This window comes from Poromitra crassiceps (assembly GCF_964638095.1).
Source record: "Poromitra crassiceps genome assembly, chromosome: 4".
NCBI lineage: Eukaryota > Metazoa > Chordata > Actinopteri > Beryciformes > Melamphaidae > Poromitra > Poromitra crassiceps.
In genome coordinates this window covers 27,480,899-27,499,053 of record NC_139626.1, presented here as the reverse complement: position 1 = coordinate 27,499,053, position 18,155 = coordinate 27,480,899, and the positions used below count along the sequence as shown (strand labels likewise).

Below are 18,155 nucleotides of genomic sequence, written 5' to 3'. Positions count from 1 at the left end.
CTTGAAGGGCGTTCTCCTGACTCACTCGGCTACATGAGTGAACGTAAGATTTAGGGTGACATTACTTCCCTCTCCGTGTCTCAATGATCTCTCGCCCTGCCAGCATGCTGTTATGATATTGACGCTGCAGCCCCCGTTGTCGTCGATGATGATATGATAACGACAGCCCCGCCCCTCCCCTCCTCCCCTCTCCTCCCATCTAGGTGAACGACAGCACCAACGTGGCTGGCTCTCCAGGAGAGCTGCTGTCTCGGCGCTGTGTCAGCCTGATGAAGACCGCCCTGCGGCCCGACATGTGGCCTCGCGCCGAACTCAAGCTGCAGTGGTTCGACAAGCTGCTTATGACTGTGGTAAGTAAGGCTTTAGTAAGGCTTTAGGATGACTCACCCAGTTTCACTTTCTCACATTTTCTTGGCTAGTAAAACTATCAAACTAAAAGAGTATCTTGTGTAAAATATGCTATATTTTGCTGAATTGTTGATCTTATCAAATTAGCATATTGGCACACATTTATTTAAAATTAAAGCATGAAATGAATGTTGCCACACACACAGAACCTAAAACTGATATTATTATTAGAGGGCACTTTACACCACCGAGATGTGTCTCTGAACTGCAGAAACACAGCAGCCTTCAGATGTGTCTCTGAACTGCAGAAACACAGCAGCCTTCAGATGTGTCTCTGAACTGCAGAAACACAGCAGCCTTCAGATGTGTCTCTGAACTGCAGAAACACAGCAGTAACGGAGCTACTTCATAGAAGAAGACAAAAACAAACAAACATTGGATTCACTTTAACACATTGTACTCACATTGGGTTGAAAATGTTTTTTGTCTCTCCACTTTTCTTTCTGTATTGTTTTGTATTTATTTACTAAGTTTTCTTCAACTAAGAAGTAAATAATAGAGCTACTGTATGTATGTATGTAGGTATGAATGTTATGGAAGTTGTATTGTCTGTATTGTAGGGGTGTCACAATATATCGTCCCACGAAATTTCGCGATAGTAAAACGTCACGATATGTATCGTTGAGATGAAATCTCATATCGCAAATTTTTTTTTTTTTTTTTTTTTTTTTTTTCTTCAAAAAATAGACTAAGAAACGTCTTTGTTTGTTGAAGTTCAATGTGTGGAAAGTAGTTCAGTTGAACAAGTCTCTGAAGAGACACATGAGAAGTTATACAGGAGAGAAACCATTCAATTGAGTTTCTGGCAAAACTGTTTACTTGACAGGAAAAACTGAAGATGCATAAAAAATAGATTAAGAAAAGTCTTGTTTGAGTTTGAAGAAAAACTGAAGATGCATAATGAGAATTTATACTGCTGAGAAACCTTTTAGTTCAAAGTAAATCTAAGTGACGGTGTAACTCATTCTATTTCAAGATAAGCCTTATCTCCAATCTCATGTTTTTTCTAGTTGTTATTGTAATAACAATTTCCCACAACAGCATGTTTTGTATTTGTGCATTTCAAATAAAATACTACTTTTCCAGTCATATATTGTCATTATTCAAGTTTAAAAAAATATTGTTAAAATCGTATCGTATCGTATCGTTATCGTGAACCCAGTATCGTGATACGTATCGTATCGTGAACTGAGTGTATCGTGACACCCCTACTGTATTGTGTTTAAGATGAAAAAATTGTTTAAAAGTATGATATGAGGACCCCAGGAAGAATAGCTACTGCATATTTGCTGTATCTAATGGTGGATCCAAATAAACAAACAAACAAAAATAGGAAAGAAAAGAATGTGTAGTTTCTCCTTTATCGACGCGTCATTTTCACAACACCGCCTGTCAGCTCCTCTCTGCTGCGTCTCGTTTGAACGTGTTTGTTTTATATTCGCTCGGCGTCCGGTTGAGCGGAGTTTGACCGTGTTGGGTTTAAGCACAGTAATTGGTCTAGCACCGCCCAGCTGGGGGAACTAGAGACTATCTGATGAAGCGCACCGCCTCTAGTGACTGACTTTGGAGTGTGAAAAAAGAAAAAGCAAACTGTGGTGGTTGCTTGCCATCCACTGCGGTTGGCTTGTCATGGTAGAATAGTCTGCTGGAAATGTTTTAATGTCCAGCCATTTAGCGTGACAGCCATCGCTTATGGAAAACCCTGCATTTATTCATATGAAAATGTGACAGAATTCTTCTTGAAGTTGGCAAGTCTGCAATCTCAACAGGCTTTTTGAGCAAACAAGTTGGAGGTGAAGCCCAAATGTTCCCACTTGTTATTGTCACGCTGCTGAGCAGTAAGTAGCAATCAATAAAGGACAGCTACTGTGTCTCTCTCTGCCATCAGCCTCTCCAGGGACTGCAGAAGCTTCCCTGCTTCAGCTCTGCTTAAGCTCTGTCTTGGTGTTTGCCCCAACGCTCCCGACTCCTTTTGTCTGTTATCAGTAGAACATGGAGTGAAGCGCCAACCGCCGTAATGACAAAATAATGACAGTGGGGAGATAACGGGAGTCTCTCCAGCCTGGCTTGTGCGTTCCCATTCAACCACCCCTCTTCCCCTCCTCTTCATCCTAAACTCTTCATCCATGCTTTCTGTATCACCTCCTCCGCACCTCTCTACACCTCCCCTCTCCTTCTGTATCACCCCCTCCGCACCTCTCTACATCTCCCCTCCTTCTGTATCACCCCCTCCGCACCTCTCTACATCTCCCCTCTCCTTCTGTATCACCCCCTCTGCACCTCTCTACATCTCCCCTCCTTCTGTATCACCCCCTCCGCACCTCTCTACATCTCCCCTCTCCTTCTGTATCACCCCCTCCGCACCTCTCTACATCTCCCCTCTCCTTCTGTATCACCGCCTCCGCAACTCTCTACATCTCCCCTCCTTCTGTATCACCCCCTCCGCACCTCTCTACATCTCCCCTCTCCTTCTGTATCACCCCCTCCGCACCTCTCTACATCTCCCCTCCTTCTGTATCACCCCCTCCGCACCTCTCTACATCTCCCCTCTCCTTCTGTATCACCCCCTCCGCACCTCTCTACATCTCCCCTCCTTCTGTATCACCCCCTCTGCACCTCTCTACATCTCCCCTCTCCTTCTGTATCACCCCCTCCGCAACTCTCTACATCTCCCCTCTCCTTCTGTATCACCCCCTCCGCAATAGAGCTGCCGAAAATAATCGATTCAGAGATGCATCGCGATGCTTAATAGGACGATTCTGAATCGATTAACAAATATCAAAAATCGATTATTAAAAAAAAAAAAAAAAAAAAAAAAAATTAATAATCAAATAAAATAGAATGTAAGTACATGCAGTTGTTTATTTTAATTATGGATCATAATACAATGCAATTCCAAATGCACTTTTATTTTAAAAGTAGCCACACAGTGAGAAAAAAGAAAGTGAGAAAAAATAAATCATGTATTGGGGAAAAAGTGATGCATCGATTTAAGATGCATCGTATAATCGGATCGAATCGAATCGTAGACTTGTATAATCGAATCGTATCGAATCGTGAGATCAGTGAAGATGCACAGCTCTACTCCGCAACTCTCTACATCTCCCCTCTCCTTCTGTATCACCCCCTCCGCACCTCTCTACATCTCCCCTCCCCTTCTGTATCACCCCCTCTGCACCTCTCTACATCTCCCCTCTCCTTCTGTATCACCCTCCACGCCTCTCTTCATCTCCCCTCTCTCTCTCTGTCTCTTCTGTATCAACCCCTCTGCACCTCTCTACATCTCCCCTCTCCCTCTGTCTCTTCTGTATCACCCTCTCCACGCCTCTCTACATCTCCCCTCTCCCTCTCTCTCTTGCCACCACTTGCTCCTCTCATCTCTTTGGCTCTCTTCATCCTCTTATCGCAGCCTCTCTTCATTTTTTTAATTCTTCCATTCACTCTTGTTCTCATCTCCCTCGTCCGATTCGGTGCCACTGCTCAGACAAGGTTATCATCACACACCGCCAATTGTCACGCACTTCCCTTGTTGTCTTTTGTCGTCGACCGTGCCTTTCTCTCCGCCTACACACACGTCACACGCATGCACACACACACACACACACACACACACACACACACACACACACACCCACCCAACCCCTCCATGTCCCATGGGGTTGGTCGGAGAAACAAGGGGTTCTCTAGACCTTATGCAGATGCCACACACACACTTCTCCCTTGGGAGCACGCAGTACCTGCCCAGCGCACACACACACACACACACGTCTCCCTCGGGAGCACGTAGTCGTAGTACCTGCCAAACACACACGCACACACACACACACACTTCTCCCTCGGGAGCACGCAGTACCTGCCCAGCCCTCTTATCCAGACTATTGAACAATACTCTGAATCCAATTTCCCTTCATCATCTCATTGTGAGAGCACAGCAGTGATTAAGAGTTGGGAGGAGTGACAAGAGGGGGCAAAGGAGGAGGGCAATGGGACACACACACACACACACACACACACGCACACGCACACGCACACACGCACACACACGCACACGCACACACACACACACACACACACACACACACATACACTATCTGCATATCTCACATTCTGGTAATACAGTTCAGATCTCTGCTAACGTCTAACAGGGGTCTTATCAGCAGAGTCACCTTGTTCATTAGCTGAGATTAGTGCCATGGATCTGTTCCTGATTAGTGCCATGGCTCTGTTGCAGATTATCCTCTTGGCCCTGCCGTCTTTGTAAGCCTTGATTGCAATTTAGACAACATGAGGGCTTGATGTTGGCCATTGATCTTTGGTTTAGCAGTGATCATAATGCCTCTGGCCTTTTGTGTAAGAAATACCTCTTTGTGTGGAATATTGATTTCTGATTTGTCTGGAATTTGTATGTAATAGGAACTTGCTGTGTGATTGATGTATCCTCTGAAGAATTCATACTTTTGTTTTGTTTTATTACCCCCCCCCCCCCCTTTATTTTGCTTCATGTTGTATAATTGTGGCAAAAATATAACACTGTTTATTTTTTCTATATATTGCAATTCAATTAATTGATCATGGTTATTCGTGTTGTGTCATGATTGTAACATTTTATTTTATTTTACTGTATTTTTGTAAAACCAACATCATGCTGTAAACAAGATCATTCAATATTGCCAATATGGCAATGAAAAACAAAACTGACGCCCTTTTCTAGTTCATGCATCCTCATGAACTAGAAAAAGCTAGAAAGAACAAATTCAGGACTTTAAATGTTAAAAAAAAGTTTTAATACATACAAAAATGATTATTGGAAGAATGCCCTCATCAGGGTGCCAGAATTCTACAGTTGATAATTGTAGAAACAAAAATGTGGAAAAGACGAATACCGGTATACATGATTAATAGTACCACCCTACTCTGTTCCACACACACACACAGACACTCCCTTCCCCGACTGTACTGTACTCTGTCCTACAGTATACTTACAGTACGTTCTTCTCCCCTCCCTCTCAGGAGCAGCCAGCACAGGCCAACTTCTCCAACATCTGCACGGGGCTGGAGATTCTCTGCTTCCTGCTGACGGTGCTCCAGTCCCCGGCCATCCTGGCCCACTTCAAGCCCCTCCAGCGGGGCGTGGCCGCCTGCATGACCTGTGGCAACACCAAGGTTCTGCGAGCCGTGCACTCGCTCCTGTCTCGCCTCATGAGCATCTTCCCCACCGAGCCCAGTGAGTCAGGACCACTTTCAACACCCTCTATTTATTCATCCATTTAGTCCATCCAGAGACAATTAATCCTCGCCTATTTTGATAATCGATTAAAAAAAGTTGATTATTATTATTTTTTAAATAGATCCCCCCCCCAAATTGTTTTTATCTGATTCCAGCTCCTAAAACGAGAACATTTTCTGTTTTCTTTACTCCTCTATGACAGTAAACTGAATATATTTGGGTTGTGGACAAAACGAGAGATTTGAGGATGTCATCTTGGGCTTTGGCAAACACTGAATGCCATTTTTCACCATTTTCTAACATTTTATAGACCAAATTCTTAATCGAGAAAATAATCAACAATGACAGATTAATGGATAATGAAAATAATCATTAGTTGCAGCCCTAGATCTATGCTCAAACTGTAGCCGCGCAGCCCTAGATCTATGCTCAAACTGTAGCCGTGTATTTAAAGTGAGGCTTAACATTTCGACGCTAACATTACGCTCCCTCCCCTTAGGTACATCAACAGTGGCATCTAAGTATGAGGAGCTGGAGTGTCTGTATGCTGCTGTTGGCAAGGTCATCTACGAGGGACTCACCAACTATGAAAAAGCCACAAGCAACGCAAACCCCACACAGCTCTTTGGTAAGACATCCAAGGCAAACCCCATGCAGCTCTTTGGTAAGACATCCAAGGCAAACCCCATGCAGCTCTTTGGTCAGACATCTATAGGCAAACCCCACGCAGCTCTTTGGTAAGACATCCAAGGCAAACCCCACACAGCTCTTTGGTCAGACATCCAAGGCAAACCCCACACAGCTCTTTGGTCAGACATCCAAGGCAAACCCCACGCAGCTCTTTGGTCAGACATCCATAGGCAAACCCCACGCAGCTCTTTGGTCAGACATCCAAGGCAAACCCCACACAGCTCTTTGGTCAGACATCCATAGGCAAACCCCACGCAGCTCTTTGGTCAGACATCCAAGGCAAACCCCACACAGCTCTTTGGTAAGACATCCAAGGCAAACCCCACACAGCTCTTTGGTAAGACATCCAAGGCAAACCCCACACAGCTCTTTGGTCAGACATCCAAGGCAAACCCCACGCAGCTCTTTGGTCAGACATCCATAGGCAAACCCCACGCAGCTCTTTGGTCAGACATCCATAGGCAAACCCCACGCAGCTCTTTGGTCAGACATCCATAGGCAAACCCCACGCAGCTCTTTGGTAAGACATCCAAGGCAAACCCCATGCAGCTCTTTGGTAAGACATCCAAGGCAAACCCCACGCAGCTCTTTGGTCAGACATCCAAGGCAAACCCCATGCAGCTCTTTGGTAAGACATCCAAGGCAAACCCCATGCAGCTCTTTGGTAAGACATCCAAGGCAACCCCCACGCAGCTCTTTGGTAAGACATCCAGCTCTGCCTTCCTCGTTTATCACTTTCTGCCCCCTTTTGCTCCGTTACTCTCACTTTGTTGCCCATAAACCCTGTAATTCTTTATTCTTCACACTCCCACTCTTTACCTCTCAGACCCTCTCAGCAATTAAGGTTGTGAGTGGGTGGTTAAAATGCAAAACGATGGGCCGTGCTGCTCGGGCTAACATCTGCTCGGGCTAACATCTGGTCTGTTTAAACACAGGCCACAGTCCAGCAGTTTGGGAAAGGTTGTCTGGGGAAGGATTTCTGCTATTGGCCATACTCCCTTTACAGACATTACTTTTATCCACCCAGATGTCAGAGGCTATTTATGGAAAAGATATATATAGTATTTAATACACAAGGCTAAATTCTCATTTTACACAAAGACATCGATTTATTTATGTATGTATGTTTTTCCCTTCTTCAAATATCTTGAAATACCCTCATATCCTATCCTAGTAAAGGGCCCTGAAGGTGACAAATGGCTATTGGAGAGCAATCTAAAGGTAACGCTATTTGATACGGTTTCCCAAAATGGCAGCAGTGGTCAATAAAAAGCCTTTGGTATCCAGCAGTGGCAGAGAGGTAGCGCTGCTGTGATGCATGCGTCTGGCCAGGGGGCTGACATTTTAACATTAGTCTCCTCCCCACCAGGGAGCGGGGATAGAGGGGGGCATTACTCATACCTATCTCTGCCTTTCTGACTCCCTGCAACTTTTGTTAGATTTCCTTAAAAAAAACGTCCTTGTTGTGCTGCGTGAATGAACACAGGCTGACAGCAGGTGTGTGTCTGTATTACATTGCCCCTCTGTGGTTTGTGTTCACGCCCGGATCATTTTATTTCCCGTTCTCTCCTCTCTTCCAGGAACTCTGATGATCCTGAAGTCAGCCTGCAGTTATAACGCCAGCTACATCGACCGCCTCATCTCCGTGTTCATGCGCTCTCTGCAGAAGATGGTGCGAGAACACCTGAGCCCTCAGCAGGCCAACCCCGGGGTCACCGAGACCAGCACAGGTACATGGACACAATCAATCAATCAATTTATCGACTATGATCATCGATTATCATCGATCGATTGTGCCGTCTTCAATCCAAAATATTGGCTTTCATGGTCATCCAACTGTTTTTCTTCTCAGCCTTTCTCTTGAATTGTTTCAACAAAAACAACATATAGCAAAGGTAAACACTGCCCATCTAATTTTAATGATACAAAGTGGGTTGATAATCAGTAAAGCCATCCTTTAACATACAAAGCATTGATCATACCAACGTTGAAGGTAGGGTAAGATTAATATCGTTCAGCTGCTGATAGGGTTGGGCTTTTATTAAATATCAGATATCGACCAGTCCACTGCCAACATGAAGGAGATTCTGCCTGACCACAGCTACATAATAAAAAGGCAGTAATGGATTCCAGTTTACCCTTACTACCACTATTGAACAAAAGTCTCATTCACAAACTCTGAAACGCACATTGTGTGTTGTGGACACAAATTATGTCAACACTAAGTTCCTCCACACACTCCAAAACACCACAAATTGGACAATAGCTTGAATGTGATGCACTATAACATGCAGGTTAGGTTTAGGCAACTAAAACTTTGTCTAAGATTATGCAGCTGAAACTATTTTTTTTAGGGTAGGTTGGGAACGGCAGCGTCAGTACAAACATGTCTTCAGTTACCTGTATTGGTCAAACCCTTATAAAAAAGTATCAAAAACAGACACATACATCAGACACGTTACATCACAAACCACACAAGTATCCGCGCCCACACACACACACAAAGAACAACCACTGATCAAACAAACCCCTGCACACAGCCAGTCCTCTCCCACTTATCCACATTTCTCCCAGTAGATTGCGACCCCATCTTCATCTTCAGTGGGACCGGTGTTGCGTGACCCCTGCCTGTGTGCGGCTCAATTATTGAACCCAATTCTTCAGTTCATCGTAGACGTCACCTCACAGATCCGCCCCCGGATCGCGCGCTACACATAAACGACCATTTCAGCTGAACTTATCCTCCGGGGCTGTGGTTACAACGGGCTGACATTAGCCGGTAGGGTGGACCGCGTACTTTCCCCGACCCGTACGCAACAAGGAGCTGACTGTGTGCGATGTCAGTTGTACGCAAACACTTACGCGGTGACCCTGCTCAGTAATCACATATCCCATGTATGTCAGGCCCCATACAAAGGCCAAAGTGGCTGTCCTGTATCAATGGCTCCAGCAGCAGTCTCGAAACGCTGCAGTGGTCAGGGGAGATCCACTCCACAGATAGTTTGGTTTCACAGGGAATGTCCCTCAGCTCTGGTTCCCCCGCCTGCATTGTGTCCTCGTCACTCTCTGATTAAAGCAAACACCCACTCAAACCTGTTGGGACTGTCTGTACGGGGTTGAAAGGTCAGGTGGTGTGTGGCGCTGAAAGTAAGGTCAGGCGGTGTGTGGCGTTAAACTCGTGACAACTTGTATTCGTCAGCACGAGTAAGACAGACAAGTTTAGCTGCAGTTGTGAATAAAATTGGGCTACATCAGGGCTTTACTTTGTTTAGTTTTCTCCTGATCATTGCAAAATATGTGCAGATATGTGCAGGCTCGCCGCTCAGCTCTCTCTCTCTAGGTTTATACAGCAGGAGTCAGGCAGTGTAGTGTACACTTCCCGTTTCTGCCTCTCAGACGAGGGTAATGGCTATAAGATGCTATCTGGCCTTTAAATTGGCCCTTAATGACTGTATCGGGAAACGCGCACATTTACCCTCCGCTAGCAGCAGTAACAGTCACTGAGACCAAAGGCTATCTGATCAACACGACGTTTGCCTTCAAACGATCTTTGTCCATATCTCACTCCATCTTATTACCGTAACTGTAGTAGTAGTTTTATCCTAACTGCACTGAAGCTGTTTAGACCATCACTTAAGCTACAGTGCAGTGCACAACAACATACATACATACATAGTGGCTGGGGAGTTGGTGTTGTTTAATGTGGTCAGGTTCAGCTTACTTGTGATGACCCCTCACTAGGGCAGGAAACTTAACTGTGCCCGTTGGTCACAGCTTGCACATGGGTAATTGTAGATCACGATTTTACACTCAGAGAATATTGGCTTCTTGTCAATATCTAAACAGTTCATTTCATTCAACAAACAAACTGATGTATGCAATGCAGGAAAAAGGCTCCCAATGCATTTCAAGCAAACTAGCCCTCCTCAGGCGAGGCAGTGCAATTACTTAATTAAAATTGTGTATTTTTAAATGAAGCTATTTCTTTGCTGCATTTTTTCCCCAGTCAATTTGAGCTCTTTCCTCTTCCACACCTTTTTGTATATTTATCATTTGAACCACTATCATGCAGCCATTGTAGCTTCATCATTTCCCGTCCTGCCCTCTGACCATCAGCCTCTCTGTTCTCATAGTGACCAGTGAGCTGGTGATGCTGAGCCTTGACCTGGTGAAGACTCGACTGTCCGTCATGAGCATGGAGATGAGGAAGAACTTCATCCAGGTCATCCTCACCTCGCTGATTGAGAAGTCGCCCGACGCCAAGATTCTCCGCGCCGTTGTCAAGATTGTGGAGGAGTGGGTGAAAAACAATTCGCCCATGGCTGCCAACCAGGTAGGAGAGCTTTCACTCATCAGCCTCTTCATACAGAAGAAGAACGTTCTCTCAGTAAGACTGTAACAAAAGTAAGGGTATTAAAAGTTAAAATGTGCATGATTCAGCACAGCGCTATTCCTTAGATACGAGCAGGTGTGAATCCCACAACTGAATCAGCAAAGCACATCTCAAAAGGTGTGAAACCCCGTACAAATAACCAGCAAAGCACATTTGTAAACCCCACCGAGGTTCACATTAGCATAATACCGACAGAGGTGTATGGAAGCGTATCACATGCATAATTCAAAGTTACTTCTGATTGCGCAATGCAAGACCCGCCTTAATGGGATAACTGCAAATGCATTTGCATTTTGCCAGGGAATCATCACAGTTGCAAGTGTATTAAAAGGCCAAGGCAGGAGGCGCTGTTTCATATTTTACATTTATAATGATAATAATAATAGCCTGCTTCTCAGCGCTTAATAAATAACCAGCGAAGAAGAATATACACACAGGCTAACGTTACGTTCGCTAATGCAGTCAACAAACTTCAGCAAACAACCTGCAACAACACAGAGTCTAAAAAGTCCACACAGAAAACGAAAAATATCTTTACCTAGTGAAGCCCGTCTGGCCAAACAGCAGCAATGTGATGACGTCGGGGGGGAAACTAGAGTCGGTGCTGTGTTTTTTGTTCATTGGGGGACCTTTTACATTAGCTTGTTGTGTTAGGGGAAGCAGACAGTTTGCTCCTGGCTCATGCTAACCTTAGTATCCACTTTACCACAGCCAACACAAGCCAAAACACGACCAAACATGCCACAATAACATCCGCTAATTCATCCAGAATCCTTCCCGGCCGTCTCGAGGCTAATCTGGCCGATAAATTGTCCAGGTTGCCGTTTTCAAGTGACTTTTATCAGCTAACGTTAAAAAGCAACCAACTATGCTGATGAAGATGCACTTTGCATTGAAACGTTAGTCCTTAATTAAAACGTTTGTATACACTTGATCTGTGTGCTCCAGTGCCATACTTTGGTTATCTGCACTAAAGTCTCTCTACCACCTATGCTGTCTCTTTTTAGCCAGGCAGCTGCTGGGCGTGTGCGAGTACGATGCACGTGCGCCAGTGCGATCACAGGCTTCCTGCAGTTACTCTAACGGCCACCGGTATCAGTCAGAAGTTACGGAATGGGAGGCTCTAAACAAAGAAGAGACTCTAACCAAAGTTACTTCCCCGTTTTCCTGAGGCGCATGTGCACGCATGCGCACACATGCGCCTCAGGCAAACGAAGAAGTAACTTTGGTTAGAGAGGGAAGCCTCTTTGTTAGGTCTCGCTATGTATTTACTTCTAAAATGACCGTTTCCCGTAACTTTGGATTATTATTACATCGTGTGGTGAGTACACGAGTCACAACGTGTACATGTGAGTGTTTCTGGCGCTGTTGGAATGTGTATTTTGGGCGACTGAACGGGAGTAAGCAGCTGCCAGCTGTACCGTTCACTACCATTGTAGCACTAAGCTAAGTAGCAGCAAGTAGGGGTGCACCGATCGATCGACACGCAATCTGTATTGGCCGATTTGGACCTCAAATATGTGATCTGCTGTTTCCGATATTCCTTTAATGTTGCCGATCGCATAGCCGATCATGCTGCACGTGAGAAACATGAGGCAGCCCATTTTCATGTCTTCAATGTCTATCGTTTAACTTTCATATTGTGCTCTAACGTTTATATCATTGTGTTGCAAAGCACACGCTTTGCTTTCGTCAGTGTACTCACCTCCATGCACACACCGCACCAGACTGTCAACACACCCCTTGCGTCTTTGAATCACACAAATCAGCTGGTGATTAGAGCAGCCTCAGCAGAGAGAAGTTACCTCCAGTCCTCCCGCCTACCGAGGCATTTGCATGCTGTTAAGTCCGTGTGTATTAAAGTCCCAGATTGACACGGTGCTACTGTGGTAGTCGGGGTAGTGCACGCGCACACACAGACAATTTCCACGCAAGCATTGATGTTCCCGCGGGCACTTTGAAGGAAGCGAAAGTGTGCGGCTGAGTATGTGGATGTGCGCTCCGTTCAGACGGACTTTCTTCCTTTCTTTGAACATCAGTTGAACATGTTCTAATCCCCTTCTTCCATGTGTGCGTATATGACCAACCAGTAAGTCATTATTATGTTAATATTCCTGTATTGCATTCCCTTTTGGTTTTAGATCGATCTACCTGCAATCATTGCAATAACGTTTGTTTAGGCGTGCACTTGCGGTTTGATTGTCTGTTGCGCTAATTAATGCCACTACTCAGATGGAGTTTAGCTCGTGTGTAGCTTGTGATTCTGTTGTTTCTCCCGTCATGTAACCCTGTCACCATTATGTAGATCGCACTCATAGTGCTGCTAATTATAACACTGTAACTCGGCCTCGATGGGCGGGTCGTTTTGATGTTCGTTCGATGCGGATCCCAATGTATGACGGTTATTGTGCATAACCCCGGTTCTATGAGTGGGAGCTCTTTGGCTTTAGTCATGGTTCAAGACTGGTGTTTAACACGGTAATTGCCAAGAACGAGTTGAGTCGTCAAACACAATCCAGCTGTTCACTGCCAACGACGAGTTGAGTCGTCAAAAAATATATATATATTTTTTTTTGACGGTGCTACGTGGATCAATGCCCCCCGCGTCTCCTATGGAGATATTGGAAGTATTGAATGTGTATAATCTATTTTACCGACCAGCTAGGTGGCGACGGTCCTCTCCCGACAGAGATAAAGTCAACCAAAAGCAGCCGCCTCCCGCGGCTGCTTCCTCCAAGGAAGGAAATCAAGGAAATGGCTTGGCGATTTTACAGTCAGAAACGAACGAGCCTCATTCTCATACTGTAGGCGGGGACGCTTTCGCGCTGCTGCGGTGGGGGGTTCCAGAAATGGACTGTGTGTCAGCATAAAGCCTAGAGTCGCACGGGGCTTCATCGGGGCTCTCAAACCCAAGAGATGAGTGAGACCTATCCACACTCGCTGCCAGGGAGGCAGGCTGCTCAAACTCGCTGCCAGGGAGCGACGCTGCTCAAACTCCCAGCAGCAGAGCACTCACTTGTGACAAACGCAGGCTGAAAGCCACTAGACACGCCCACGGAGGGAGGAGTTGAAGGAGAGGGCGTTGGTTTGGATGTCTGATCTCTCACTGATGCCAAAAATAAATGGTTAAAGTGACTGTTCTGGCTGTTTGATTGAATTTCACAAAACTGCGATTATCTCAGCTTCCTGTCTCAAGACGCTAAAACCATGCTGTACTCAACGGCTAATATCTACATAACTACTAACTCTACAAACTAACTCTTTTAGACAGAGAAAGCACACATTCTATTAGTACTTTTGTGAACTTTGTGTTGACAAACTCCAAGCAGAAAAGAATCCTCGGCTCTTGTAAAATGAGCCAGAATCCTCAAAAAAACGGCTTGGCAAAAGCTACCTACAGCAAAAAAAAAACGGCTGGCAGTCAATGTGTTAAGAGTAACTGACTTACAGTTTACCTAATTATCATTTATATATTATTAGTTGTTAATTATCACTATAATTGGCCTATATAACAGCAAGCTTGGTTACTGACCTGTTTGTATATTTTATTGCCTCCTTTTTCCAGACCACACACAATCCTACTATTCCTGTCATAATGCTGTAAAGAGCCTATACTGCTGTACTGTACTGAAGAGAACTGACAACTAAACGGTTGAACTCCCATCTGTCTCCTGCCTCGTGTTTTTACGGACACCCCAGGGCGTATATATATATATATCGGTAATCGGTAATCGGTGATCGGTCGATGATCGGTTGGGCAGATATTTCTCATAGGTGATCGGTGGCAAAAAACGTGATCGGTGCACCCCTAGCAGCAAGGGCTGTACCACTCTTTGTAGGGCACACACAGTGACGATAAAGGCATCCACATTCTCCATTTATTGTCGGTAATATGGCAAATAGGCGAATCTCCCAAAATGTTGGCGTATCCCTTTAAGTCACGGGTGTCGCGGCTGGTGTGATCCCATCGTGAGATGGTCTCTAGTTGTTTTTGGCCTTTGTGTCATCCCAACCCCCTGCCCCCGCCCTCGCCCCCGCCCTCTCTCTCTCTCTGTCTCTGTCTCTCTCTCAATTCAATGAGCTTTATTAGCATGGCATAATATTATTGATACATTATTTAAAAGCAGTACATTAAAACAGGAACAATAACAATTGATAGCAGTCATGATAGTAGGGAGGATAATGAATAAACAACAATTATAATAATAACAATAATAACAGTAAGTGATTATAAGATCATAACAATAAGATAGACATGGTCCAGCAAGGAGAGAAATTAAACTAGACCCTCCTCTCTCTCTTCTCTCTCTCTCCTTTCTTCCCCCCCATCCAGATGCCCAACCTCCGTGAGAAGTCCATCCTGCTGGTGAAGATGATGACCTACATCGAGAAGCGCTTCCCCGACGACCTTGAGTTAAACGCCCAGTTCCTGGACCTCGTTAATTACGTCTACAGGTAATTACCGCCATTCATCACATGGCCGAGTGGCCGTGCCGCCGACGCCACGCCGTCCCTGCATCCATCTTGGCAGGCGGGAGGGAGGGAGGTCGCGAGGTGGAGGCAGGAGGGGAAGAGAGGGAGAAATGGCAAGTTGGGGCAAAAGGAGAACGGAGATGTGTTGAAGCTTTATTCAAGAGAAGGAGTGGAGATAAAGGATGAGAGAAAACATGAAATATAGACGCAAACAACAGGCGCTGGTTTGCTTGCATGTAATGTAAAGTGAGATACACTGGTATCATTTGTAACCTACATTATTGCACTGTAACCTACTGTATTTTGCACAGCGTAATCCATTGTATTTTGCACATTGCATTTTTTTTATTGCGATGCGTCTGGTCTCAGAAGTATGTCTTAAGGTTAATTAGTAAGCCTGGAGGACTCTGTGACTACCTCGGGTTTTGTTTTATTTAGTTGTTTGCTCTATCTTGTGCTAGTGTTTGCACGTCACCTTTTTTGTGTGTGATGCAGCTTTTCCCTCGAACCCGAGGCAAATCACCCCCACGGGAGACAAATAAAGTCAGCCTTGACCTTGACCTTGACAGTGGGAAGGAATGGTGCTAATTGTGATTATTTGACAGAATATTGCAATTGCCATTTGAAGTGCAGCTCATAGCATCCGTTTGTCTTGTCACATGAAAGCGGAGAGATGAATGAATGGAAGTGGTAGGGCTACATAGAAAGAGGGCGGGGCAGATAGCCATAGAGATAGATAGCGTGCCAGGACCCAGCCAGCCCCTGACAGGACGTCCACTGGGCGGGGCCAGAGGGGAGACACTGTCCTGCTGCAGACTATTCATCAAACCACAGCTCTGTCTTTGTCTTTCTCAGTGTCTCACACACACACACACACACACACACACACACACACACACACACACACACACACACACACACACAAACACTTCATCAGCCAAATACACACCCTTTATCCTTATGCCCCATCTGCTCTTTGTGTCAAAAGATGTAAAAGAAGCAGTAATGCCATGGTGCACAGCTGTATGATAATGTAATGCCATGGTGCACAGCTGTATGATAATGTAATGCCATGATGCACAGCTGTATGATAATGTAATGCCATGGTGCACAGCTGTATGATAATGTAATGCCATGATGCACAGCTGTATGATAATGTAATGCCATGGTGCACAGCTGTATGATAATGTAATGCCATGATGCACAGCTGTAATGATAATGTAATGCCATGATGCACAGCTGTATGATAATGTAATGCCATGGTGCACAGCTGTATGATAATGTAATGCCATGATGCACAGCTGTAATGATAATGTAATGCCATGATGCACAGCTGTATGATAATGGAATGCCATGATGATGCACAGCTGTATGATAATGTAATGCCATGGTGCACAGCTGTAATGATAATGTAATGCCATGATGCACAGCTGTAATGATAATGTAATGGCATGATGCACAGCTGTATGATAATGTAATGCCATGATGATGCACAGCTGTATGATAATGTAATGCCATGATGCACAGCTGTATGATAATGGAATGACACTGCAGCTGTGCCAGAGCACTGTATGTGATTAAGAGGATGGCTCAAATAGGCTTAAGGTGCAGCTGTGGTAGGCTTGCCTTCGTTGTCTCTCCCTCCCTCTGTCTCCTTGGCTCCCTCCCTGCCTCCCTCCCTCCTGTTTTGGGAATGGTACCCATGAGGCCTGTTTGCCAGCACGGCAGGATGATCTAGGAATGATGACACTGGTTATGAAGGTGTTTTAATGCATGCCTGTTAGTGCTTTACCATCCCAGCAGTCGTCTCTGCCCCATCAGAGATACTTAATTTCACCCAATATTCAACGCTAACTGCCGTCTCCTCACACCTCAGTGACCCTCAGCGTCGCAGGACACGCTCGCTTAAGCATGCTGCCGCGTTGCATTTAAATGTTGCTATGAGACAACTTTCTGTGTTGGGAATCTCACCATTATCATATTTGGAAAATAAGAACCTAGTCCCAAGTGGGATTGAGTAAATTTCATTCTCCTAACTCGTATCAGGGGTGTGCAATTATGTCTAAAATGATAATCGCAATTATTTTTGCTAGATGTGGCTGTTCAAAGTGCAGGGAAATGTTTCAGTATTGCCAATATTATGAATTGTGGAAAATAAAATCTTGCTTTCGGGCTGTAACCTTTTACTTACACAATCATAACTGGTGCTTTTTCCTTTTCCTTTTTTCTTCCATTATTCAGGGATGAGAGTCTTTCAGGAAGTGACATCACATCCAAGTTGGAACCGGCCTTCCTGTCGGGGCTGCGCTGCGCCCAGCCACTGATCAGAGCCAAGTTCTTCGAGGTGTTTGACTCCTCCATGAAGCGGCGCGTCTACGAGAGGCTCCTCTACATCTGCTGCTCCCAGAACTGGGAGGCCATGGGCAGCCACTTCTGGATCAAACAGTGCATAGAGGTAGACAGACTGCCACGTCTGATCTTTTACTGGATTATTGGACATTAACAATAGGCATGGAACGATATGCTTAATCCACGATACAATGTAATACGAGATATACGGTTCACAATTCCACACTACCACGATATGATGTAATAAATAGAAGTTCAATGACAACAAATTGTGACTGCAGAATTATTTTTTATTTCTGAGGCACAAATATTTCTAGCGATGGCATTGCTTGCTACTGTAGAATGTAAACAACAAATTAAAATTTTAATGAGGAATTTGAATGGGGAGCTTGTGACATTGTGATCAGCAAGCCGTTTCCTCCTTCATTACCACAGCGGAATAGTTTTTATGCCCCACGATACGTATTGTCACATTTTTGAATTGTGATTGTTTTCATTCGATCCCTAATTAAAAAGAGAATGGGGTGTTGTGTTAATTTAACATAAAAAACAATTTGTGTTTTGTTGTTGTTTTTGTTTCTCTCCACTTGCCCCTTACTGCCACTAATCTCTTCT

The 18,155-nt window shown here is 44.9% G+C and overlaps 1 protein-coding gene across 3 annotated transcripts in view; it reads left to right on the top strand.

Annotated features, from left to right (window-relative positions):
- The window catches only part of trrap (transformation/transcription domain-associated protein), a gene marked incomplete at its 5' end in the record, with an annotated part of 155,837 nt that overhangs the window by 72,088 nt on the left and 65,594 nt on the right, over positions 1–18,155 (top strand). For all 3 annotated transcript variants that reach the window (XM_083634512.1, XM_083634510.1, XM_083634511.1), the window contains 7 exons: positions 204–350; positions 5,419–5,632; positions 6,135–6,263; positions 7,906–8,055; positions 10,459–10,658; positions 15,052–15,173; positions 17,433–17,646. In XM_083634512.1, the coding sequence (XP_083490638.1) occupies positions 204–350; positions 5,419–5,632; positions 6,135–6,263; positions 7,906–8,055; positions 10,459–10,658; positions 15,052–15,173; positions 17,433–17,646 (1,176 nt within the window). The remainder of the gene's footprint in view (positions 1–203; positions 351–5,418; positions 5,633–6,134; positions 6,264–7,905; positions 8,056–10,458; positions 10,659–15,051; positions 15,174–17,432; positions 17,647–18,155) is intronic.